Below are 14,941 nucleotides of genomic sequence, written 5' to 3'. Positions count from 1 at the left end.
ACACGCACTTTAATGGCATCCCAGTCTTAGTCCATAGGGTTCAATATTGAGTTGGCCCACCCTTTGCAGCTATAACAGTTTAAACTCTTCTGGGAAGGCTGTCCACAAGGTTTAGGAGTGTGTCTATGGGAATGTTTAACTATTCTTCCAGCAGCGCATTTGTGAGGTTAAGCACTGATGTGGACGAGAAGGCCTGGCTCTCAGTCTCCACTCTAATTCATCCCAAAGGTGTTCTATCAGGCTGAGGTAAGGACTTTGTGCAGGCCAGTCAAGTTCCTCTACCCCAAATGGTATTATCCATGTCTTTATGGACCTTGATTTTTGCACTGGTGCGCAGTCACGTTGGAAAAGGAAGGGGCAATCCCCAAACTGTTCCCACAAGGTTGGGAGCATGACATTGTCCAAAATGTCTTGGGATCCAGATGCCTTAAGAGTTCCTTTCACTGGAACTGAGGGACCAAGCCCAACCCCACACCATAACCCACCCATGAAATAATTTGGACCAGTGCACAAAGCAAGGTCCATACATTACTATAGACACACTTCTAAACCTTGTGGACAGGCTTCCAAGAAGAGTTGAAGCTGTTACAGCTGCAGGGGGGGGCAACTCAATATTGAACCCTATGAACTAAGACTGGGATACCATTAAAGTTCATGTGCGTGTAAAAGCAGGTTTCCCAATAGTCTTGGTAATACAGTGTATGTATTCCCTCATTAAGTGATAGTTCTGGTTTGGCTATCAGAATGTAAATACAGAGAAATGTCCTTATGTGCTTGACAGGAACAAAGATGAAATCCATGAAACATGAAGAGTTGGCAAGGAGCACTTCCACTCATGTCACAAACGAACTGCTTAATGCTCATCACATGGCAGATATTTAGTAGGGATGAGCCCGATGTTTGAGTTGAACTTAAGTTCGATTCGAACATCAGGTGCTTGCCCGTTCACCGAATACTGAACATTATGGGACATTTGCAGGAAATTCAAGCACCTGCGGTATGCGCCATAATGAACGGTGAGGCCGTCAATGCACTGCAAGATTGAATATATGAATGAGAGCAGCAAAATTACATTTCTAAAGGAAAAATTTTAATTTAAAACTGCTTGTGGCTGTAATGTATTGCCAGATCCTGGCAATATAGATAAAAATCATTTTAAAAAAATGGCATGGGTTCCCCCCAGTCCATTACCAGACCCTTGGATATTAAGGGGAACCCCGCACCAAAATGAAGAAGAAAAATCCCATGGGGTCCCTCAAAATCCATACCAGGCCCTTCAGGTCAGGTATAGATATTAGGGGAACTCTACATCAAAATGTAAAAAAAAAAGGGTGTAGGGGTCCCCCCAAAATCCATACCAGGCCGTTCAGGACTGGTATGGATTTTAAGGGGAACCCTGAGCCAAAATTAAAAAAAGGGCATGGGGCCCCCCCAAAATCCATACCAGACCCTTATACAAACACGCAACCTTGCAGGCCACAGGAAAAGGGGGATATGAATGAGCGCTCCCCCTCCCTCCTGAACCGTACCAGGCCACATGCCCTCAACATGGGGAGGGGGACAGAGGCCTCATCCCCCCAACCCTTGCTCAGTGGTTGTGGGGGTCTGCGGGCGGGGGGCTTATTGGAATCTGGAAGCCCCCTTTAATAAGAGGACCCCCAGATCCCAGCCCCCTCAATGTGAATGGGTATTGGCTACATTGTACCCCTACCTATTCACCAAAACAAGTGTCAAAATGGTAAAAATGACAGTAGACAATTTGGGTCAAGTTCTTTAATAATAATAATAAAAAAGTGTCCTCTGATGTCCATTCATCTTTGATCAGAGTGTCCGACAGACTGAGAAAAAAAACGGAGACATTTTTTCCATTTTGACACTTTTTGTTGATGAATGAGTGTCGGGTACGATGTACCCGATACCCATTCCCATGGGGGGGGTGGGATGCCCTTGCTAAAGGGGGCTTCCAGATTCCGATAAGCCCTCCTACTTGCAGACCCTTGCAACCACCGGGCAAGGGTTGTGGGGATGAGGCCCTTGTCCCCATCAACATGGGGACAAGGTGTTTTGGTGGGGCCCCAAAACACCCTCCCCATGTTGAAGGCATGTGGCCTGGTAAGGTTCAGGGGGGGAGGTGCTCTCTCATACCCTCCCTTTTCCTGCGGCCTGCCCAGTTGTGTGCTCAGATAAGGGTCTAGTATGAATTTTGGGGGACCCCTACACCATTTTTTTATTTTGGCCTAGGTTCCCCTTAAGATCCATACCAGACCTGAAGGGCCTGGTATGGATTTTGGGGGGGGGGGGGGGGGTATGCCATGTTTTTTGAAGACAAAGTATTCAGAGAAGCATGACCATTTTTGGTACTTGGAAAAAACATTTCTTGTTGAAGACAGAAGGGAGTTGATTTACTAAATGTAAATGGGTAAATTGGTTGTTCACTTTGCAATTTGATCTGCCCCAGACCTTAAGGGCCGGTTCACACTGCGAGCCGCGGCGAGGCGTCTCCGACTTCCTCGCCGCGACTTGCAGGGGGGGTCAGCGGCGACTTGCAGAGGACTTCTGCATAGAAGTCAATGCAAGTCGCCCCCGAAGTCGCCCCGAAGTAGTACAGGAACCTTTTTTCTGAGTCGGAGCGACTCGAGTCGCTCCTCTCAGAACGGTTCCATTGTACTCAATGGGGACAACTTGCGGGAGCGAGGCGAGGCGAGCCGTGTCGCCTCGCCTCGCGCCGCAGTGTGAACCGGCCCTAAAGTGATTGTAAACGATCAACTTGTAAAACAACCCATTCAGTTTAAAACAGAAATTAAAGGCAAAACATTTTTGCATAGATATAAAGAAAAAAATATAAATATCTTTCTTCCCTTTTTTATAAGTGATCACATTCACTCTGTTCTCAGCTACATAGGAGTTGGGAGGAGAAGAAGCTGCTGCAGCAGCACACTGAGCTGAAGTGAATGGCTGTGCAGAGGGAGATATGCCAGGACAAGTCTGATCATTGGAGGAGAGCATAGTTAGAGAACTGACTTCTGTGTGCTCGCCTTCTTAGTGTGGTCAGTTTTTAATAGGAAAGCAGAAGGACTAGCAGGAACACCACGTATTTCACACAAAGGAAGCAATCCAAACAGAAAAGGATACATTCTCATACAAGTACATGGTACAGCAGGCACATATATAATGTGATGTGTTGGGGTAACAAATGCTTTAATGAAGCTCTGATAACTTCCATCATACAATCATGTGCAAGCATTACCACTGTTTTTTTGTTTGTTTTTTGCACATGATTGGGTATTCTTTGCAAAGTGAAATTTCACCAGATCCCCTAAGCTCTTATACAAATTCCCTTGCAAAGTGAACAGACTATTTGTTTTTTAGTAAATCGACCTCAAAGCCTCATAGCAATTGCACTAGCAGATGCATACAAAATATCTACATCAAATATAAGACCTTTGGTTCTTCTCTTCTTATTCCCACTCTTCCTTTACGTGGCCTCCTTATGACTTTAGCTGAACGGTAGTCTGGCTGCGTATCTACCAATGAACCAACAGAGTATCTCAGTTCTGCTGATGTTTCCAGATGAGGCCTAAGAGAAATGCAAAACATGTCACTAAGATGTGGTGTACATACCTTTAGCTTGTAGATATCACTATATACAGTAGCTTTAATTTAAAACTACAGTGCCTACTAGATTTGGTACACAACACAAGAATACACTGAGAATAATTCTCTAAGATTAACGAGGGAAGGAGAGAAGGGGAGAGCAGATGAAAGGAGAGGGCATAGGATAGATTCAGGAGAGAATAAATTAAAAAGTAAAAATAAAGAGAGGGAGGAGAAAATGCAATAAAGCTCTGTTCACATTAGTGAGATTTCAGATGTGACTTGAGTCACACAGAATTGCAGGACAATGGAAATCACATTTTTTTCAATGGTGCCTGTTCAACTCAACGCAAATCAGCAAAGTGCGATTTTGAAAAAAGTTGGCCCCATAGAATATGAAAACAATGTCAAAGTAACATTCAAGTTGCATCCAATGTACACTACAAACACACTTAAAGTCGGAACAAAATTGGATTGCAACAGTTTGAACCTAGCCTTATGCATTATTTAATTTGAGGAAGAAAGTATGGTAAAAATAGCTGAATAGTTTACTGCTGGGGTTTGGGGGGAATCATTAATTTGCTTCAAAGGATCACTAACCATTTATGGCAACACAGAGTGGCAGGGGACCCCCCCATCACAAAGTCTGTTCTCCCTAACCCTTGGGTTACCTGTGGTCATCTTGTGAGATCCTTTGTGGAACTGATTTTAGTGATGCAGAAGGTTATGGGGCAAGAATGTCAGTGCGATGTGATGTAACTTGACAAATAATGACATAGTATACTTGCTTTTTAAGTGTCACAGGTACATACTAGGGCAATGAAGTCACAGAGAAATGCTTGTAGTTTTTTTTTTTTTAAGAGTAAAGTTGATTTATTTTGTGAAGAAAAACCAATAAAACATCAGATACAGTGGAACATTTTAATCATTATACATATGCGGTACAGATACTGTCATAGGTAGCATATCATTATATTCTAGAGTGACGTTGCGTCGCCCAAGGGCCCACCAGGTTATGCCTAGGAGTAGCAGGCCTAATAGACGGGGGGTCCCATTGGTTAATCACTAATCCCAGTCAACCTATTGATAGGATATTAGTAGATATTAAGAGGTGGGGGGGGGGGCTCCTCATTGTCACTTCACTACCTCGCTTTATTCTAAGCATTCAGTGTCTGACTCCAAACCTAGTCTATACTCCAGCTCCTTTTTTCAATCCATCCTGCCCATATTCTATCAAACTTTTTGGGACAGATGCATCCTGCGTATGTTAATGTATATATAGGAAGAGCCATGTCCACTAATGATCTCCATTGTTGCACTGATGGGGGGGGTTTCCATTTCAGAAGTATCGCTTTTCTGGCTTAGAAGGCTGTGTAAAACACAAACAATTTCTTGGATTGGGTGGTTTAGAGTGTATCAACAATACCTAAGAGTAGAAGGATTGTGTCTCTTGGGACACGTAGCTTGCTTATCGAGTTGATATCTGTGAGTACTTCGTCCCAGAAAGACTGAATGTGCTGGCAGGACCATGTGACATGTATAAATGATCCTATTTCCGTACTGCATTTGGGGCATAGCGGGCTGCAAGTGGGATAGATTCTGCCTAGACATTCCGGGGTGTAGTATACTCGGTGTAAAAACTTAAGTTGGGTGAACCTATCCCTCGCCGAGACCATGTGGGGAAGGTATTGCTGGATCCCCTCCTCCCAATCCTCATCAGCGAGGGCTGGCACATCCGTCTGCCACCTGGAGAACAGCCCAGCCAACTCATAGTAAAGAACCGATAGTGTTTTCCTATCTTCTCCCAAGCTCAGCATCTGTTCAAACTTATTAGTCACTAGGTTGTCAGGGCTGGGAAACTGAGCTCGGTATGCGTGACAAAGCTGTGGGTAGCGAAAAAGAACATGTGGTTGGGCACCCCCTTGTCACTTTGGAGAGCATCAAACGTACAGACACCCGATGCTGAAGCGATATCGGGCAGTGGTTTGATGCCATATTGGGCCCACAACTGTGGGTCCGGGATGGATCTGAAATGTGGCTGTCTTGGGTTACCGCAAAGAGGAGTCTGCAGGGACAAACTGTTGGGTTGTTCAACCTTAGCCATAACTGTTTCCCAGACCCAAAGTATGGTGCGCATCGATGGGGTAATATGTGGGTTAGACTTAGGACCTCGGTATATCAAGTTTCTGAGTTCCGAGCGGGATCCCAGCAGTGCCGCCTCCAGCGTAGCCACAGGGTTTGCTGGTTCCTGTGGCAGCCACCACTTGATCGTTACCATCACCGCCGCTCAATAGTATTTGATAAAGCATGGCATTGCCAGTCCCCCTAGAGTGACTGGTAGTTGTAGGGTAGTCTTGGCTATCCTTGGGGTGCCACCATTCCATATAAATGAGAGAAGCACACTGCCTAATTTATCAAAGAAGGCATATGGGATTGGGGTCAGTGTCTGTCTAAAAAGATAGACAAATTTGGGAAGCACAGACATTTTTATCAGATTAACCCTCCCAACCGGTGTAAGAGGCAGCGTTTTCCACGCAGCGCATCTCTGGGTCAGGAGGGACATCACTGGGGCAAGGTTAAGGGAGATAAATTGTGAGATATCTTTATGTATAACGAACACTAGATATTTAGATTGCAAGACCCTTTGTAGGGGAGTGTTTGCTGGTATGTTGTCGTCGTTGGTATTTAAGACAAACAGGACTGACTTTCCTCAATTGATACGTATACCAGAATACATACCAAAAATATCTATAAGCAGGGGGGCCTCTCGTAGTGAGTTTGTGGTGTTACTAAGATACAATAGGTGGTCATCTGCATATAGTAAAAATTTTTCTTCAACCGGGCCAACTGTGATGCCTCGTACCAATGGTGACGAATGTAATAGGATTGCCATAGGTTCTATTACTAATGCAAAAAGAGCCGGGGAGAGCGAGCACCCCTGCCTGGTGCCTCTATGGAGGTTAAATGTTGGAGACAGGACCAATCCGGTGCGCACCCTCGCCTTCGGGGACATGTATAGGACCTGTACCCAGGAAATGAATCTGGGGCCAAAGCCAAAACGTTGCAGGACCTCCCAAAGATACATCTACTCTACTGAGTCAAATGCTTTTTCAGCATCCAGGGAGGCCACTGCGTCGGAATCAGGCCAGATAATCCCCAGACCTCAGAACTGTGTACAACCTCCGTATGTTGATATCGGTGCCTTAAACCCTGTCTGGTCTTCACGTACCACGGTTTGTATAACCAGATTCTGCCGCTTAGCCAAGATCTTAGTAAGAATCTTAGTGTCCACGTTGAGCAGGGAAATAGGACTGTAGGATGCACACAGTTCAGGGTCCTTGCCTGGTTTTGGTATGACCACAATGACCACGTCTGCCATTGAGGCCGGTAATGTCCCGTCTTTGAGAGATTTCAATATCATTTCATGAAGTTTGGGTGTCAGTTGTTTGCTATATTGTTTATAAAACTCGGGAGGGATGCCATCGACCCCAGGGGTTTTTCCCACCTGCATCTCACCCACAGCCCGCTGGACTTCTTTGAGTGTTATTGTACTATCAAGTTGTTCATGGGCCTCATCTGTGAGAATAGGGAAGTTGATGCAGTCAAGGAAGGAGGCTAGTTCTGCTAGTGAGTATCTGACTTTAGATGAGTATAATCCCTCATAATAAGATGCGAATCGGGCATTAATGGCCATGGGCTCTACAATAATGGTTCCATCAGTATCCTTTATTCGAGCAATAGAGGTAGCTGGTTGCTGCTCTTTGGCCAGACAGGCCAGGAGCCTCCCATTCTTTTCCCCTGCTCGAAGATACGTTGGGTCTGTGCCAATTGTTTTTTTTTTTGCTTTCTCTACCCTAAGGAGCATTACCTCTCGGTATGCGGATTGCATATCTGTATACGTGACCGGGTTGCAGGTAAGGACATTTTGTGATTCTAGATTGTGTGCTTTAGTCTCAGCCTCTTCCATGATGATAGCTGCATTTCTTCTAGCTGGGGAGATAGATACCTGATAACATCCTCTAATGTAGGCCTTAAATGTGTCCCATGTGTTACCCAGAGAGGTAGTTAGCCAGAATTCAGTCATGTGTTTGGGAATTTCAATTGTAGGGTCGGAGATCCAATAGCGTGATAGTCGCCACAGTCTCTCAGAAGCGGGTGTTTGGGTTTTAAAGATAAACATTACTGGGACACGATCCAATATACCTCTAGGCAGCACCTCAATCAAGTGCACCCTGGACAACAGGCCCCCGCTGACATATCAGATCTATGCGTGACATGGCTCGGTATGACATAGAGTGGCAAGTGTAGACCCTATCTGCCGGGTGTCTCCACCACCAGACATCCATCAGGCTATAGAGAGATGGCATTGTGACAAAGGGGAGTTCAAACCTGTCCTGTGGCACATGTTAAAAGTCCCCGGCAATGATAATATTCTCAGTGGGGTACACTGAAAGGAGAGGAGTCAGGCATTTCAGGAGAGCTACTGTAGCCAGTGGCGGTATATATATTCCGAGGATTACCATTTCGATAATGTCAATAACCACATGCAATAACACGTATCTTCCCTCCGGGTCTATCTTAACCTCCAACAGCTCATACGTAAGAGATTTGTGTATTAGGACAATCCCCCCTCTGGCATAACAGGAGTGCGTTGCATGGTAGTAATGTCCCACCCATGTTTTTTTTAGACCCGGTACTTTGCTGCCTCCTGCAATATGCAGATGTGGGGCAAATGTTTTTTGATGTAGGTATGTACTAACGATCGTTTTACCTTATCGTTGAGTCCCCGGACGTTCCAGGAGAGTAATTTTACGTGTGCCATAGGGAAGGCTCAATAACATGAATGTGAGGGGAAATCAACAGCAAGAAGTCTATCAGACCCGGAGGTAAGCACAACACATCTGTTAGATACTTTATAACTCTAATATTATGAAAAATCCGCAATTTGGATTTATCTACAGGCGGTTTGAGCCATCGGAGAAAGCCACTGTATGAAACAAAACAAAAAAAAAGAACACAGCAAAGGAACATTAACTGTGTAAACCCTCCACCCCGCACATCCGCTGGGGAACTCGGAGTGCCCAATCCCATAACCAAAGTACTTAGGAGATTCTCCTATGGGGACAAGGAGAAGAGAGTAGCTTCCATGGGGCGCTGCTACCTGGTAATACAGTCAATTACAACCCTGTGCAGCCGCTCCTAACCTGAATGTCCAAAACAGAAATTGAGAAGTTTAAGAAGGTTAATCATACATTTCTCTTGACAAAAAGCCAAGGGCACATACTTATGAGGCACAACGTTGCAAGCGAGAAAATCGGTTAACGTGAATTAGCACCAGCTCTGTTCCTTCCGGATATATATCCCTCAGGCAGTGTCTATGTCCTCCCCCTCCAACCGCAAAGTGGGGGCCCACCTGAGTAATCCCATCTCTAGAACAGGGGTGGGTCTCCGGACTGTAAGGACAGTCAGTGTATCCGGGATGTGTATTCCAGTTCAGGAGACGGGCCGAGCTCCGTCAGTGGGTATGGGGGAATTAGTTCAGGAACTAGGAGACCATACCTCCGAATGGGAAGCTGCCGCGTGTATAGATCCCCACCCCCTCTTTCGCAGGGTGGCAGGCAGCCACAGCATTGGGTGAGATCACTTCTCCTCCCCCCCCCAGTCCCATCAGGGAGGAGGAGGGCAGGGAAATGCCCGATAAGCCTACGGCCTAGCTCAGCCTTCCTCCCACGCGGAGACAATGTTGTAAAGTTGCACCGAATTGAAGCACCATATCCAGGTGGATTTAGGGGAAGGGGATATTGATAACAGTTAGCGGTGCATGTTAATGAAAATAACCAATGTCAGTACAAGAGCGAATGGCTCGCACCTTACCTTGGAGAGGACAGGAACAGCGTGCTGGTTAACAAAGAAAATAGGGTTTGCCATTGCGAGGCGTCCTCTGGGGATGTAAAGTAGTGAGTGGTTTTGCCATCGACCACACAAAGCCGGGCGGGAAACAGCATGCTGTATTTTAATCCCTTGGTGCGGAGCTGAGCCTTAACACTGTCAAAGGTTCTGTGGAGTCTCTGTGTGTCGATTGAGTAGTCTGGAAACAGCATGATCCTTGTATTCTCAAACCACAGTTCGGCCACTTTCCTCGCCTCACGGAGCACCAGATCCCTGTCTCGGAAGTTTAGAAGGCGGAAGATAAATGCTCCCGGCTGTCCACACATGGGAAGCATTCTGTGCGCTGCTCCACTGCAAACTAGGGAGAAAAAACAGCGCCAGGGAGGAGGGTGCTCCATAAATGCCACTGTGTCCTGACCCTCCGCTCTTTCCGGGAGTCCCACCACCCTCAGATTATTTCTCCTGCTTCTGTTCTCACTGTCCTCTGCCCTTAATTCCAGGGATTTCATGAGTACCTGCAGGGTGTGTAGTGTGTATTGCAGCGCGATGATCCCTAATGGAGTCCTCAGAGTACCCCACGTGCCATTCTGCTTCACCGAGCCTGTCCAGCACCTTGTCCATATCTTGGCGCATCAGACCAAAATCAGTTTGAAGCAGGTCTATTTTTGCCGTCAGCACTAAAACAGTGCTGACGGCAAAAATAGACCTGCTTCAAACAGATTTTGGTCTGATGCGCCAAGATATGGACAAGATATCCCGATATTGCCTGCATCAGAGCCTGGAAATGGTCTTCCTCCGCTGTAGCTGGGTCTGATGGCGGTGTCTGAGTTGCCATGTGCGTGCCAGCGGGAGGAGTTCTCTGCTGTTGTACCAGAGTGGCCTTATTAGAGGCGTTACTCTTCCATCCGGAGCCAAATTTGCCCCTTCTCATGCCCAGTAGTCCTAGTCCCCTGGGGTCTGTAGCCTGTAATGGTAAGCTTTTTTCCCGGTATTTCACCTCGTATTCCGGATAATTAGTGCAGGTAGGAGTGAAGCTCTAGTCACCCACGTCCGCTCAGGCCGCCAGCTTGACCACGCCCCTCAATGCTTGGAGTTTTAGGGGGTCCAATTGCCTCTATGCAGTGGAAAACTGAACTGACCATTTCTGGCTTCGTTCCAGTCTGTCCATAGCCACCAGAAGCGGCGGATTGATGATTTGGCCTCCCGTGCCACCGGGAGGCTTGGGAAGAGCAGCGAAAGGTGGCAGGAGGGGGGAATCCCCTCCCGCTCCTCTGGGATAACAGCCAAGTGGCTTTTAGCCGCATCAGTTGTTATCCCTGGATAGCCAATCGTACGCTGTAAACAATGGTACCGGGATAATGCCTGCAGCTGCGGGCATCATCCCGGTATAACCCCCGAAAGCTGAGTACGCACATCTGCATACGCTTGGCGGTATGGGTTGAAGTGGTGTAAAATTGAAAAACAAAAAATTATATTGCAGTTTACCAATCATTAGATGTGGCTGCATTGGGTTTCTTTTTTGGGCTTTTTGTCCTTTATTTCACCTGGTGATCCAGCCAGTAACACAGTTCCTGTCTTAGGGGGCCTGCATTCTGGATGTAAATAGTAAAGCAGACACCTTTTGACAACAGCATTGTCGATCTGGGGAGAGGGTAGTGTTAAGCCTCATTCACACGATCGGACTTTAACCACTTCCCGACCAGCGCACGACGATGTACGTCGACAGAATGGCACGGGCAGGCATATTGGCGTACAGGTACGTCCAATATTCGATGCCGCGCTGCCAGCTTGACCACGCCCCTCAATGCTTGGAGTTTTAGGGGGTCCAATTGCCTCTATGCAGTGGAAAACTGAACTGACCGTTTCTGGCTTCGTTCCAGTCTGTCCATAGCCACCAGAAGCGGCGGATTGATGATTTGGCCTCCCGTGCCACCGGGAGGCTTGGGAAGAGCAGCGAAAGGTGGCGGGAGGGGGGAATCCCCTCCCGCTCCTCTGGGATAACAGCCAAGTGGCTTTTAGCCGCATCAGTTGTTATCCCTGGATAGCCAATCGTACGCTGTAAACAATGGTACCGGAATAATGCCTGCAGCTGCGGGCATCATCCCGGTATAACCCCCGAAAGCTGAGTACGCACATCTGCATACGCTTGGCGGTATGGGTTGAAGTGGTGTAAAATTGAAAAACAAAAAATTATATTGCAGTTTACCAATCATTAGATGTGGCTGCATTGGGTTTCTTTTTTGGGCTTTTTGTCCTTTATTTCACCTGGTGATCCAGCCAGTAACACAGTTCCTGTCTTAGGGGGCCTGCATTCTGGATGTAAATAGTAAAGCAGACACCTTTTGACAACAGCATTGTCGATCTGGGGAGAGGGTAGTGTTAAGCCTCATTCACACGATCGACTTTAACCACTTCCCGACCAGCGCACGACGATGTACGTCGACAGAATGGCACGGGCAGGCATATTGGCGTACAGGTACGTCCAATATTCGATGCCGCGCTGCCATCGGGAGCGCACCGCCGGCGGCGCGCTCCCGCGCTGGTCGGGACCCCCGTGAGTCCAGTCGCGGGACCCGCGGACTCGATCGCCGCGGGCATCCCCGCGATCGTCTCACGGAGCGGCCGAATGGAGGAAATACTGTATAAACAACATTTCTCCATTCTGCCTAGCAACTAGTGACGCTGATCTCTGCTCCATGTGATTGGAGCAGAGATCAGTGTACACTAAATGAAAGCCCAACCCCCCCACAGTTAGTAACACACCCCTAGGAACACTTAACCCCTACACTGCCACCCACTGGTTAACCCTTTCACTGCCAGTGTCATTTACACAGGAATCACTGCATTTATATAGCAGTGATTACTGTATAAATGACAATGGTCCCAAAAATGTGTCAAAAATGTCCAATGGGTCCCCCACAATGTCGCAGTCACAATAAAAATCGCAGATCGCCGCCATTACTAGTAAAAAAAATAAAAATAAAAATTATTAATAAAAATGCTATAAAACTATCCCTATTTTGTAAACGCTATAACCTTTGCGCAAACCAATCAATAATTGCTTATTGCGATTTTACCAAAAATATGTAGAAGAATACGTATCGGCCTAAACTGAGGGAAAAAAATGTTTTTTTATATATTTTTGGGGGGTATTTATTATAACAAAAAGTAAAAAATAATGCGTTTTTTTTCAAAATTGTCGCTCTATTTTTGTTTATAGCGCAAAAAATAAAAACCGCAGGGGTGATCAAATACCACCAAAAGAAAGCTCTATTTGTGGGAAAAAAAGGACGTCAATTTTGTTTGGGAGCCACGTCGCACGACCGCGCAATTGTCAGTTAAAGCGACGCAGTGCCGAATCGCAAAAAGTGGTCTGGTCTTTGACCAGCAAAATGGTCCGGTCTGCAAGTGGTTAAACAAACTTTCCCTTGGATTTCTGTACAAAGGTCACTGTCCGTGAACTTGTTAAGCATACACACAATCTGACTTTTTCAGCCAACTTTCACCAAATCACATGTTTTTTCTGCTCTTTACCGCAACCTTTGGTCAACTTCTGTATTGTTGTCTGATCTTTTGCATTGGTTCCGAGTATGCATGTTTGTAAAGTCCGATGGTTTTCTGTACACACGATCGGACTTTGCTCCATCGGAATTATGTTGTTGAAAAGTTTGTCTGTTCACACAGCCAACATTTGTCCGATGAAAACCCAAAAAGTTGGATGGAGCATACACACGGTCGGATGTTGCCTTAAAACAGCTAATTTGCATGTTTGTTGTCAAAAAGTCTGATCGTGTGTACGTGCCTTTAGACTAGCAAAATTAGATGGATTTTCTTACCAAATTGAAGTTGAACTCCAGCTAACACTTTTTCAGCAGTTACAACAAACAGTTTTTTTTCCTTTTGGGATACAGGTTTTACATAAAGGCCAGTTCACACCTGGAACCTCATTCCTGTGCAACTCAGTGCAGTGCAATTTTCAGCCCATTCACTTGAATAAGCTGAAATCCCACTGGATCACGCAAAAAGTAGTACATGCGCTACTTTTCAAAACTGCACTCACAAAATCACATGATAATGTGGTACCATGCAATCCAATGCAGGCAAACGCACTGCGTTTGCGATCTGCATTTGGGGTGTCATTAGGAATATAACTGCCACTCTGTATGGACAGCATGGTCTGTTAAAGAAAGTTGAAAAATAACAGACTTACTGGCTGAATCACCAGGTGACAGTAAATAAAAAAGCATAAGCAAAGAAAGGGCAGGATAGGACTTTTTCTGATGCCCTGCCAGCGCAACGCTCCAGTGTGAAAGCCCTCAGTGCATGGAGCAGCTGTTTTAGGGCAGTTTGCGGCGCTATTTTTAACACTATAGCGCCTGAAAAATGCCCCAGTGTGAAAGGGGTCTGACAGAGTGGGGATCTGTCTGTTTACATTGAAAGATCCCCGTTCTGGCTCTCTGAGGAGAGATAGCAGGTCATTGCTGGACATCGTGTGCGCCGGCCACGCGCATCGGCACTGACGTGTGCACCCTATACCTCTTAAAGCGGCTGCCGTACAACTACGGCAATTCACGCAGTCGTGCCCACTTGCCGCTGTAGAATGATGGTGGCCGATCGGCAAGCAGTTAAGAGCTTGTTCTGGCCAGATCAGTAGATTTCTTTAAAAAATGTACATAATATAACTGCATACTAACATGTATAGGGAAAGTTGATCCAGGAAATATCTGATTGCCTCACCGGGGATCAGGAAGGATTTTTTTCCCCTGCTGGAGCAAATTGGATCATGCTTTGCTGTTTTTTGTTTTCCTCTGGATCAACTGTGGGTATAGGATTGTAGTTTTTTTTTTTCTCCCTTTTTCTGGTTGAACTAGATGGACTGGTGTCTTTTTGCAACCTGAATAACTATGTAACTATATGTTACATTTTGTGTTTCTTATTTTTAGTGTCACATTAAAAAAATGTGCAAAATTAAAAAAAAATTAAAAATAATGTTGAAATGCTCTGTACTAGAATCATAATTTTAGTTTTATTATTATAAATGTGGCAAATTATACAATAATCATTAAAAATAATGTATCTTCTGCAAAACTGAAGTAGAAAAAAATGCAAAAATTTCTAATTTTGTTACTTATTTTTGTCTATAGATTGCAGAGAGAATTGAAAAAACTTTTTCAAGACAATATTACTATTTTATTTATATATATATATATATATATATATATATATATATATATATATATATATATATATATATATATATATATATATATATATATATATATATATATACATATATATATGTATATATATTACTTTGTGAGGTAATGACAAATGTATTGCTGAATAAACAGGATTATAGCAGAAATGTAAAAATAATTGTAGTCCATAATTGTAGTCCATAAGGGGTATACAGGTATGACAGCTGAAGTAGTTACACAAAAAAAGTAGTGTTCTTGCT

General features: G+C 45.2%; 1 protein-coding gene across 19 annotated transcripts in view; it reads right to left on the bottom strand.

Moving 5' to 3' along the window:
- Positions 1-14,941, bottom strand: part of PPFIA2 (PPFI scaffold protein A2) — a 588,582-nt gene that overhangs the window by 109,654 nt on the left and 463,987 nt on the right. For all 19 annotated transcript variants that reach the window (XM_077471924.1, XM_077471910.1, XM_077471912.1 and 16 more), the window contains one exon: positions 3,442-3,577. In XM_077471924.1, coding sequence (XP_077328050.1) covers positions 3,442-3,577 — 136 coding nt within the window. The remainder of the gene's footprint in view (positions 1-3,441; positions 3,578-14,941) is intronic.

This window comes from Lithobates pipiens, unplaced genomic scaffold (assembly GCF_037356315.1).
Source record: "Lithobates pipiens isolate NorthernLeopardFrog02 unplaced genomic scaffold, aLitPip1_a1.2 Scaffold_8, whole genome shotgun sequence".
Taxonomy (NCBI): domain Eukaryota; kingdom Metazoa; phylum Chordata; class Amphibia; order Anura; family Ranidae; genus Lithobates; species Lithobates pipiens.
This window is presented reverse-complemented; position numbering and strand designations above follow the sequence as displayed.